Source organism: Rhea americana, unplaced genomic scaffold, assembly GCF_003343005.1.
Source record: "Rhea americana isolate MKP2758 unplaced genomic scaffold, rheAme1 scaffold_25, whole genome shotgun sequence".
In the NCBI taxonomy this organism is placed as follows: Eukaryota; Metazoa; Chordata; class Aves; order Rheiformes; family Rheidae; genus Rhea; species Rhea americana.
The window spans coordinates 5458426-5470889 of NW_028186368.1; the positions used below are offsets into that span (position 1 = coordinate 5458426).

At 41.8% G+C, this 12464-nt stretch overlaps 1 protein-coding gene across 1 annotated transcript; it reads left to right on the forward strand.

Moving 5' to 3' along the window:
* Positions 1-222: 222 nt before the first annotated feature.
* On the forward strand, positions 223-11447 carry MCHR2 (melanin concentrating hormone receptor 2). The gene is given in 5 exon segments (XM_085306968.1): positions 223-245; positions 1275-1369; positions 1372-1434; positions 11187-11278; positions 11280-11447. Coding segments are annotated over 5 exon segments (441 nt in total).
* The last annotated feature ends 1017 nt before the right edge of the window (positions 11448-12464 follow it).

A 12464-nucleotide genomic window follows, 5' to 3' on the forward strand; every position in this document is an offset into this window, starting at 1 on the left:
TAAATGGGCTATAAACATCTGCACCAATGGCTTTGTCCTTAGATCTAACTTATAGCTGAGAAAACCATAACTTTCTTGATTCTCCAGGAATCTCAGAATGGACACACAAAATTAGAAGTGATTTGGGAAAAATCTGGACCAAACATCATTATCTAATATTCCACATTTTCAAAGAATCACCAAATCGCTGAAGTTGGAAAGGACCTCTGAAGACGGTCGAAGATGGACCCCCCGCTCAAAGCAGGGTAAGTTATAGCAGATTGCCCAGGACTGTGTCCAGTTGCATCTGAGTATCTCCAAGCTTGGAGACTCCACAGCCTCTCTGAGAAAACTCATCCAGTTTTCGACTGCCCTCAATAATAAAGATGTTTTTCCTCATGTTCAGACAGAACTTCCTATGTTTCAGTTTATGCCCATTGCCTCTTGGCCTGATATTGGGCACCACTGAGAATAGTCTGACCTCACCTTCTTCACTCCCTGCATCAGGTGTTTATGCATATTGATCAGATCTCCCTGAGCCTTCTCTTCTCTAGGCTGGACAGTTGCAGCTCTTTCAGCTGTATGACAAATGCCCCAGTCCCTTCAACATCTTAGTGGCTCAGGTGTTTATGCATATTGATCAGATCTCCCTGAGCCTTCTCTTCTCTAGGCTGGACAGTTGCAGCTCTTTCAGCTGTATGACAAATGCCCCAGTCCCTTCAACATCTTAGTGGCCTTCAACATCTTAGTGGCCCTTCTCTGCACTTGCTCCAGTATGTCCATGTCTGTCTTGTACTGGGGAGCCCAGAYCTGGACACAGCACTCTAGTTGTGGCCTCACCCGTGCTTAGCAGAAGGGAAGGATCACCTCCCTCAACCWGCTAGCAATGCTCTTCCTAATGCACCCCAAGAGGTTGTTGGCCCGTGTACAACTTGTTGTCTGCCAGGACCCCCACATGAGAGWAAAAGGCTTTTTAAGAACACATAGATATGGTGATTCGAAAAAGGTAAGTTTTGCTTGGTTGCATTCTGTATTATGTAAATCATAATCAAGATAATATATCACAGATTTCATTCTGAAAAACAACACCATTCAGTTCTTCTGTGTTCAGTCCTGATATACAAAACCTCTTGTTGGGAATGTCTTTTTGAAATTCAGGTAATTATTAAATAGTATTGTACACTTAAATACTAGGCTCAACTACTGTTATTCAGATGATTAGTCCATGATCATTTATTTTCTCTTTCTACTACAGAACTAAGGACGAAATTCTCTGAAGAATGAGTGAAGTTCAGCTTTCTTGGTACGTGTGTCTTGTTTAACACATCTTGGAATGGAGAGTATCATCATGAGGCAATTAGTGCTGCAGAAACAGTCATCCTTCCCTCTCTAGGATTAACTGTTCAACAGGTTTAGGTGGAAATATCCTCATTGTGTTCACAATAATAAGGCATAGAATTTAATACAGGTCACAGCAAAGATACATTGTAAAAATAAATGACTGCATTAAAGAAGAGCGCTGCCCAGCARAGACAAGCATAGCAAGTTATTCACGTTTTCCTTAGTCAACTAAAGAAATTTTAATCATGCATACAGACATTGGTTACATGTATTCTTGCTTAGCATTTTCTCTTATGAGAAAATGTTTAAGCAAGTTTAACTACAAGCATATTCAAAGAAACTGAAATACATGCCCTTTTCCCTGGCTCTCGTTAAAATCAACAGCAATCTTCCTAGCCACACATTGCTGTCTTTCCTACTCTTGATAACAATGTCATTTAGATTAGCGGTGTGTTTTCTTCAGCTGTCTAAGAAGAATAACTCATGCAAAAGGTCTGCTACCATATTAAATTTAAGAAATACTGGCAATAGAGAATGTTTTCTTATTTATAGAGCTAAGAATTTGTTTTGGAAATTATAATATTTTAAAGAATTATTTTAATATTAGTTGAAATAGTCTCTTTCTCCTTTGAAAGCTGTCCTTCTACCTCAAATACTTTTATAACAGAGCTCTATCTAACTTTTGCCAATCTATAGGAAGCTCCTAGAACTYATTGCCTTTTTTCAGCAGCACCTTACATCTAGAAACAATGCCATTAATACCGATGCAGAATATTCTTACATGACAGGAATGCAAACCTTAAGCTATTTTTGCTATATTCTGAGAACATAAAGTTCCCAAAGTTGCTGAAGTTTTTTGGGTCATAAAATCCGACCATGATACATGATATCCTCTGTGCTTCTAGCTTCTTAATTTCATTAAGAGATTTATATGTATGTGTATACATACACACACRCACACACAYATATACATATATATATATTTATATGTATAAAATAAAAGGTTTGTTTTCAACTAGCTTACGCTACCACAAACTCTACATCCATAAGCATATATCTTGAAAAGGTGACTTATCTGCYGTGCAAATTCATCATAAAAAAATATGATAGTTTAAGGCTGTGTCACCCTTGTCAAGGATTAATAGGTGGAGTCCACCCGTGCATATTGTGGCTGTAAAGGAAGAATTTCAAAAGGCCTGTCTAGGGCAAAGTGTCTGTCATTCACTAACCTTCAGAAAAGTTCCCCTGGAACTRCCAGAGATCCAATACTTATTGCACTCAGGAATCTCGTAGTTCACAATCTGAATGCAGAAAGAGAATAAATGTCMAAATAGTATGTCTGAAGCAGACATGATGGGAATATGGCTCTTTAAATATACAAATGAACAGAAAGGAAGAAAAAGTCATTGAATTTCTAAAAATTAGTTGTAGGCTCTTTAAAATAATAGAATGAAATGAAGCTGAGAAGGAACAAAGACTATTTTCCCTGGTGAAAAGCCTTGTAGAGCTTAAATAAAAATATGAGAGACAGTGGGAATAGACAGACAATGACTTTAAAAAAAAGAAGATAATTTAAACCATATTTGCTTGAGAAAAGTGCAAGCATTCAAATTTATGGGYATGAACAGGAACAGAACACACAGAAAAAAGAATTTATAAATAGAGCATTAAAAAATTAATGTGGCAATTACCACCACCAAAAAAGATAGCCACAACCTCGAACTCTGTAGGTRAATGTATATTTTAAGTGTAGCTACATTTTGAATAACAACCATGTCAAATTCTCACTTTCCACTAAACAGATATGATTCCGCTGAAGAGCTCTCCTTCAGGGTTGTGTCTTCTCTATTTACTGAACACATTTTCCCATGCGTGAATTTTGATTTTGTTAGCATTAGAGAGTCAATTCTTTTTAGAAATGAAAGAAGCTAGATTCTTCTTCTAATTAACTAGAAAGTTAATTACTTCATAGTAGCAGATGCTTTAGTCGTAGTGATACATGATAAAGAAAGTATCTTGGAATTTCAGCTCCCCAGTTCAGTTTGCAGGTCTGGCAGTTAGACAAGAACGTTTTTTTAAATGCAGATTAAATTGATATTATCTGGAAYTTACTGGAAGAGAATAATTAAAATTCCTGCTGACCCTTGCATGGGAAATATTCCTGTGCACTGAAGTTTAATTTAAATGTTACCAACTCTGTGACTTTCAGCTGGCCTTCCAAACGTGAATGAACTAGTAGCTTGCTAGTCTGAGCTACCTATTGTGTGAGATAGCAATAAATAATTGCTTTTTGTGAATATCCTGCTTGCAAAGTGTATGTGTCTGGGGGAGAAGTTTTCTGAGCAAAGTGTCCTGGAGTCTGAGGGTTACATAGGGTGCTGCACAAACATTTATTTATCCTACCCTCTTAAGATTTCAGGCAAATAGATGGAACCTGGGGACATAAATCGGGAACAAGCAGCTCTGTGACTGCTGACAAGAAACAGGCAGGTGGTCCAAGTGCTTGCAGCAGATGACACTGATGGGCATGAGAAAATTTGTTCCTGATTTGCCCATTGTTATAGTGCTGCTCTAAGAAATATTTATGCAGGAGGTATCACTGAGAGGGAGGGGTCATACCTCTCAGAAAGCCGTGTGTTTTCGGATACTTAAAACCAGAACCACTTGATATGCCGTGAACTATTTACTCATTCTTCACATTCATTTTACTTTCACTCTTTGCTTCACTTCTTATGCAGCCACAACTATTGCAGCCAGAGGAAAAGGTAAAAGCCATCTGCTCCACCTCCTGAGCAGTCTACCATTTGCATGGTAATGCACTTTGCTGCATCTTGGGGCAATCCTAAGTGCAGAATGTTTAAACTCAATTCAGATAATAAATTAAAACATAATGTTAGTGTGGGAATTGATGCTAATTAACAACAACAATACTATAGTGTCAATATCTTGCAACAATATATAATGCATAGTAATAATGTTAGACAATTAGGATATCAAATAATGATATACATATGATATACAATAATTTAAAAATATCCAAAAGCATGAAGAAAAATGGGAGGGAGAACCTAGACTCTAAGATACATTTCTGCTCTTGTTTAATACACAGAACTTGACAAAAACATGCAACATGTTTATGGATTTACTAGAAATTGGTCAAGATGACATGCAGCTAGCTTCAATATTAACTATGAGCATATGCTCCTATAAATATGTATATACAATATATATATACACTATATACATTATATATACTATATATTTGTGTGTGAATACTTTTTTCTTTAAAAGTGTCATATTGGTACTGATGATCATACTATATACCTTGGTTACCTTCATAGATATTCCTCCAAGTAGTAGTATAATACCAAGTTTGGCAGAAAGGCCAAAAGAAGTATGAGAGCAGGCATGGGTAATAAGCACTACAAGCCTGGATGAGTAGGCATATTGTTAACCTGGACTTGCCTAGAGCTCTGCTAGCTCCATCACACAGTCACAGAATCACAGAGTAGTTGAGATTGGAAAGGGCCTCTGGAGATCATCTAGTCCAACCATCCTGCTCAAGCAGGGTCACCTAGAGCACATTGGACAGGACTGCATCCAGATAGCTTTTGAACATCTCCAGAGAAGGAGACTCCACAAACCCTCTGGGTAAGCTGTACCAGTGCTCTGTCATTCTCACAGTAAAAATGTTTTTCCTTGTATTCAGATGGAACTACCTGTGTTTCAGTTTGTGCCCATTGCCACTTGTCCTATCACACGGAACAACTGAAACTAGTCTGGTCCTGTCTTCTTGACACTCTCCCTTAAGATATTGGTAGACATGGATAAGATCTCCTCTGTCTTCTCTTCCCCAGGCTAAACAGGCCCAACTCTCACAGCCGTTCCTCATAGGGCAGATGCTTCAGTCCCCTAATCATCGCAGCCCTATGCTGGACTCTCTCCAGTAACTCCACGTCTCTCTTGCACTGGGGAGCCCAGAACTGGATGCAGTACTCGAGGTGAGGCCTCCCCAGGGCCGAATAGATGGGCAAGATCATCTCCCTCAACCTGCTGGCAACTCTCTTCCTAATGCACCCCAGGATACCATTGGCCTTCCTGGCCACAAGGGCACATTGCTGGCTCAGAGTCAACTTGTTGTCCACCAGCACTCCCAAGTGCTTCTCTGCAGAGCTGCTCTCCAGAAGGTCAACCTCCAGCCTTCACTGGTGCCTGTGGTTATTCTGCCCTAGGTGCAGGACTCTGCACTTGCCCTTATTAAGCCTCATGAGGTTCCTCTCCACGCAGCTCTCCAGCCTGTCCTGGTCTCTTTGAACGGCAGCACAGTCCTCTGGTGGATCAGCTCCTCCCAGCTTGGTATCATCAGCAAACTTGCTGAGGATGCACTCTGTCCCTTCCTCCAGGTCACTGATGGGTAAGTTGAACAAGATGAAACACCTCCTCTTTCTCCAGCTGTCAGTGTCAGACTTTCCCATTACTATTTGTTTCAAGTAAACATTCTTCAGACTTCTCCCAATGAAAGACTCTTTTATTACTGATAATTACTTTGTTAGATGARGGCATACATAGGACGTATGTCCTCATGTCCTCATATGGGCATGAGGACATGCCCGTATGCCCTTCCTGGGAAACCTGCAAGCATGACTGCCTCTTTGAAATGCCTGTACACCAATGCACGCAGCATGGGGAACAAACAGGAGGAACTGGAGATCTGTGTGCGATCACAGGGCCATGATCTCATTGCTGTCATGGAGACATGGTGGGATAGTTCATGTGGCTGGAACGCTGCCATGGATGGATATGTGCTTTTTAGGAAAGACAGGCCAGGGAGGTGAGGTGGTGGAGTTGCTCTTTATGTGAGAGAGCAACTGGAATGCATCGAGCTCTGCCTAGGCAGGGAGGAGGAGGAGGCAGTTGAGAACTTATGGGTGAAGATCAAAGGGCAGGCTAACACAGGGGACACTGTTGTGGGTGTCTACTACAGGCCACCTGACCAGGAAGAGGAAGTCAATGAGGCCTTCCATAGACAGCTGGAGGTAGCCTCATGATCACAGGCCCTGGTTCTCATGGGGAACTTCAACCACCCTGATATCTGCTGGAAGGACTACACAGCAAGGCACAAACAGTCCAGGAGGCTCCTGCAACACGTTGGTGATAACTTCTTGTTGCAAATGGTGGAGGAGACTACAAGGAAGGGTGTCCTGCTGGATCTTGTCCTTACCTACAGAGAGGGACTGGTTAGAGGTGTGAAGGTTGGGGGCAGCCTTGGCTGCAGTGACCGTGAGATGGTGGAGTTCAGAATCCTGCAAGAAATAACTGAGGCAACAAGCAGGACTACAACCCTGGACTTCAGGAGAGCAGACTTTGGGCTCTTCAGAGACCTAATTGCTGCAGTCTCATGGGTTAAGGCCCTAGAAGGAAGGGGGGTCCAGGAGAGATGGCTAGTATTCAAACATCACTTCCTCCAAGCTCAAGAGCAGTGCATCCCTATGAGTAAAGTCCACCAAAGGGAGCAGGAGACCTGCATGGGTGAGCAAGGAGCTCTTGGCCAAATTCAGACASAAGAAAGTACACAGAATGTGGAAGAGGGGACAGGCTACTTGGGAGAATTATAGGAATGCAGTCAGAGTGTGTAGAGATGTGGCAAGGAAGGCTAAGGCCCAAATGGAATTGAGTCTGGCAAGGGATGTCAAGGACAACAGGAAGGGTTCCTTCAAATACAGCAGCAGCAAGAGGAGGACTAGGGAAAATGTGGGCCTGCTACTGAATGAGGCAGGAGCCCTGGTGACAAGGGATACAGAGAAGGTAGAATTACTGAATGCCTTCTTTGCTTCAGTCTTCACTGCTAAGGGCARCCCYCAKGARTCCYRSAGCCTGGAYVTGAGGGAGAAAGTCTGGAGAAGGGAAGACTTTCCTTTGGTTGAGGAGGATAGGATTAGTGATCTTCTGGGCAGGCTAGACATCCACAAATCCATGGACCTGGATGGGATGCACCCACAGGTCCTGAGGCAGCTGGCGGATGTTGTTGCCAAGCCRCTCTCCATCATCTTTGAAAGGCCCTGGAGAACTGAAGAGGTGCCTGAGGACTGGAAGAAAGCAGTGTCACTGCAGTCTTCAAGAAGGGCAAGAAGGAGGACCCAAGCAACTATAGGCTGGTCAGCCTCACCTCCATCCCTGGAAAGGGGATGGAACAGCTCATTCTGGATGTCATCTCCAGACATATGGAGGAAAAGAAGGTGATCAGGAGTAGCCAGCATGGATTCCCTAAGGGGAAATCCTGCTTAACTAATCTGATAGCCTTCTATGATGGAAAGACTGGCTGGGTAGACAAAGGGAGAGCAGTGGACACTGTGTACCTTGACTTCAGCAAAGCTTTTGACACTGTCTCCCATAACATCCTCCTAGAGAAGCTCTGGAAGTGTGGATTAGACGAGTGGACAGTGATGTGGATTGAGAAGTGGCTGACAGAGGRTTGTCGTCAGTGGCATGGTGTCCAGTTGGAGGCCTGTGGCTAGTGGTGTCCCCCAGGGCTCAGTACTGGGTCCCATCCTGTTCAACTTTTTCATCAATGACCTGGATGAGGGGACAGAGTGCCTCCTCAACAAGTTTGCTGATGATGCCAAGCTGGGAGGAGTGGCTGATATACCAGAGGACTGTGCTGACATTCAGAGAGGCCTGGACAGGCTGGAGAGTTGGGCAGAGAGGAACCTCATGAGGTTCAACAAGGGCAAGTGCAGAGTCCTGCACCTAGGGAAAAATAACCCCAGGCACCAGTACAAGCTGGGGGCTGACCTTCTGGAGAGCAGCTCTGCAGAGAGGGACCAGAGAGTGCTGGTGGACGAGAAGCTGACCATGAGCCAGCAATGTGCCCTTGTGGCCAGGAAGGCCAAGGGTCTCCTGGGGTGCATTAGGAAGAGTGTTGCCAGCAGATCAAGGGAGGTGATCCCGCCCTTTTACTCAGCCCTGGGGAGGCCTCACCTCGAGTATTGCATCCAGTTCTGGGCTCCCCAGCAGTACAAGAGAGACGTAGAGTTACTGGAGAGAGTCCAGCACAGGGCTGCGAGGATGATCAGAGGGCTGGAGCACCTGCCCCATAAGGAATGGCTGCGAGAGCTGGGCCTCTTCAGCCTGGGGAAGAGAAGACTGAGGGGGGATCTGATCAATGTGTACAAGTACCTGAGGGGAGGGTGTCAAGGGGACGGGGACAAACTCTTTTCAGTTGTCCCGTGTGACAGGACAAGAGGCAATGGGCAGAAACTGAAGCCTGACCATGAGGGGGAATTTCTTCCCTGTGAGAGTGACAGAGCACTGGCACAGGTTGCCCAGAGAGGTTGTTAGGTCTCCTTCTCCGGAGATCTTCAAGGCCCGCCTGGATGCAACCTTGTCTACTATGCTGTAGGTGACCCTGCTTGAGCAGGGAGGTTGGACTAGGTGATCTCCAGAGGTCCCTTCCAACCTTACTGGTTCTATGATTGTATGATATGTCTGCCTTTAAGCTCCACTCTCTGTTTGAAGTGGAAGTTATCCTTTACTTTCAAAACAGTATGTGTTCGTATTCCCTCAAAGCCATTACAAGCCAGTGCAGCAGCTCTTTTTACACTGCTTTACAAAGCATAATGAGTTTAACATCCACAAGGCAGAACCAGACCCAGGGTGCAAGGGAAACTTTCTGTCTCCATTGCGCACTATTTGCACTATGGCCCTTTTGACCAGACCTTTGTCTGGTCCCAGCATCCACATCCCGGGTTTGTGAAAGATAGAAACAAAAAGGAAGAAATTCATTATTAGGTTTCTTTATCTTTGCTGTATATATTCTAAACCACTGCAAGACAATTCTTCCCAAACAAATTGGGTATCTGTGAATTAGCAGTTGTGTTTGTAGGTGGTCAGATCTCATCTGGAAGTTGAAAAGGAGTGCCAAGTACAGGCGGACTTTCTACCTACCATACACACTCCCAAGGAGCGGGGGGGGGAAGCCTCTTCACCTTCTTTTTTTATGACATATGATTTTTTGCATTTAATAGCTTCCTTTCAGCTCAAAGATTGCTGACTTTAATCCACTCTGATCTGATGGATTAAAGTTCACCATAACATTTTACAAAATGTGAAGGTCAGGGAACAGATGGACATTTTTGTAGCATAAGTTGCTCCTAACTGAAGAGATATAACTCTGAGATAGTAACTCTTTCTCCTCACTCTTTCAGTTTTATCTTTAGTTAAATGGAGACTAAATATTAAAATTCTGCTGTTGTAATTATAACAGACTTCAGCAATCCTAGAGCTGAAATATATCAGAAAGTTCTATAACTTTTTCTGAAAATGACAGTCTTGCACATATTGCAGTATCTCTAATTCAGAACTAACTTCATCTCAGATTCTCTGCTTATTTCTTTTATCTTTGAACATATTTGTTATATGCTAATCTAGTAAAATTTATTAAAACCGCTCATCATAGTAATTAAAGAACATTGTGACCAAAGGCACAATCAGCTCAAGAGTTGCTGAATGTTAACTGAGTTAATTGAATAAATGACGTTCCAATATATAGTACTATACAGCTTTTAAAAAGTACAGTTTCCTTCTCTTGCCATGGCTATTTTTAGAATTTTTATTTTATGGTCAAAAATACTAGCCCAACTGTTCTGTTGTTTTTCTATTGTATTGCTATGTTATCTGTTTTTATAGATACCTCACATTCCTTCCTGGATAATGGCTTGCAAGTATTTTTATAGTTATACAAATGCTAGAAAAAGTTTACACTTAACAGCTAAGAGGTGGAAAAGCTAACAGATATAATTTGTAGTTGTCTTGACAAACCACAGAAAAGGCCAGCAATAATGAAATAATTCGCTAACATACAAAACATGAAAGTTAAAAAGTAGTGCACAAACACACACACAAAAAAGGAAAAAGTAGATAGGGAGTAATTATGCAGAATAGAATTTGGGAGTTACTGTGGATCTCAAATGGAATTTGAGCAAAATGTGTGACCGTGTCATAAAAACATCAAAAGTAGAGGTATCATATGTAGCACATGGTGAGAAAATAGGTTTTTTGGATGATCAGGTGTCTTCTAGAGTGCTATGTCAGACTAATAATTGATCTTTTGGAAGGATTTATTACTATAAATCAAAACAAAAAACAAATCTGACTTGCAATCATAATTATGAGTGAGGCATGAAAGAAGTAGCTATATTATTATTGTTGCTGTTATAAAAAGGAAGACAGCAGATAGAGGAGTCAACATGAAAACACATGAAGATATGTTTTGGTTATATTCTAACTGCAAAGTTTGCAAAGCATTGACATACACTATCTAAAAGAAGTTATGTAATCCCCATCAGTGGAGGTTTTCAAAAACATCTGGGAGGGATAGTCTAGAAATATTTACTCTTGYCTCAAAATAAAAGATTGATGGAGACCTTTTCTTGCCCTATATTTCTACTCTGTGCTGGAGATTTTCAGAAGTGATCATCTGCCCAAAATTAAAACAGTAATACTAATATCATTGATAAAAGTCTTGTTAATTCAAGGAAGTGTTATTAAGTCAACAGTATTCCTACAAGTGCTGAACGTGTACTTTTGTCTTGGAATGTACTTGCAGCTCTGGGTACTTGGTAGAATCTAAAACCAGGCCCCACATATTTCCAGTCAAGAATCCCAAATCAGTGAGCACTTTATAAAAATCATCATCTATATTTATTTACATTTATGGGATTGTCTTTGTGTAATCATACTTTGTTATTTCTGCATTTTGTTTTACAGATATACACTTGGCTTTACTATAATAACTTTTATGCTTTCATTTCCATTTCAGTGCATTTTTAAATTTATTAAGCAAAAATATTTTTTCCTCTTTCTTTAAGGTCTCTTTGTGGTAAGTGCTGCCCCACTCCACTTGATACAGCTCGTGAGCGTTCAGGTTTCTCAGCTGATGCTCACCTTCTGCATGAGCTACTTGGGTCTCCATCTGCCTCAGCTACACCAGCAGCAGCATTAATCCATTGCTCTACACCCTGCTTAGCAGGAACTTCTGGAAGCGTCTCCGATGGTGCACAAACGTGGAAGTCAACGTGACAGAACAGGAAATTAACTACATCAAAAACACTCTGAAGTCAAGCTTTTGAGAAGAGAGTCATCTTCCAAGAAAAATGCCTTATCCAGGTACCTGCGTTACTCGTTACAATAGCCAGGCCTGATTTCACTCCCTCCATCAAAGCATAATTCAGAAGTTGCTTTGTCACTGGAGTTACATCAGTGTAAAGTTACTGTGAAAAGAGGATCTTACCCACTGTTTGAAAGATTAGAGCACATGGTGGGGGGGGGGATATTCTGTTGTTGTGCCATTACCTTTTTTTAATGATGATTTGTACTTAGATGAACAACGTGTAAGGACATGAAAGTGGATTTTTTAAAACTATATAGTCCTCCAGTATTAAGAAGATAGAATGGCTGTGGCAGGAATTGTATGTGCATTGAGGACCTGACATTGTGTGGGAAGTCATTGAAACTGTAAGTTAATAATCAAAAGTGATTTAGTTACTGGTGACTCAGAAGGGGGTAACTACTGACTATTATCTTGTCTATAGCTGTGTCATCTGCCATTCACTCCTGCAGCTATTAAAGGCAGGGGAGACAGATAAAAGGCCTTTTCTGAGGAAAAATACTTTTGAATTAACCTTTGTACATGTCCTTGCAAAGAAAGAAATGAATTCACAGTATACGTCATTAGAAAATATTAAACCTAAGTTTTCAAAAGAACTGTATGTTTCAGGGATGTGCCCTTGCTTTCCTTCCCCCCTCCCCTGCCCTCCAAAGTCCCTGCTTCCAAGACAGCTCTAACAAGGTTACTTAGTCCTGAAAAAGCTCAATACAGGTCTCCCAGTTGGTGCCAGGAGGAACTTGGTGCTTGCCTAGGATGTGCTCTGGGGGTTTCAAGTGCGATAGGAAAGGCCTGCATTTTGTCACCGAGTAAATTGCAAGATTTCCAGCACCAGGGTGTAATCAAGCCATATTATTAGGACCTCACGAGCTAATTCAGTAAAATTAGATAAACGGGAATTCTGTTGAAATATCTAATGTTACTGAGAGATTTTCACAGTTTTGTTGTTCACTACAGTGTTGGGCCGAGGTCTTCTCCATCT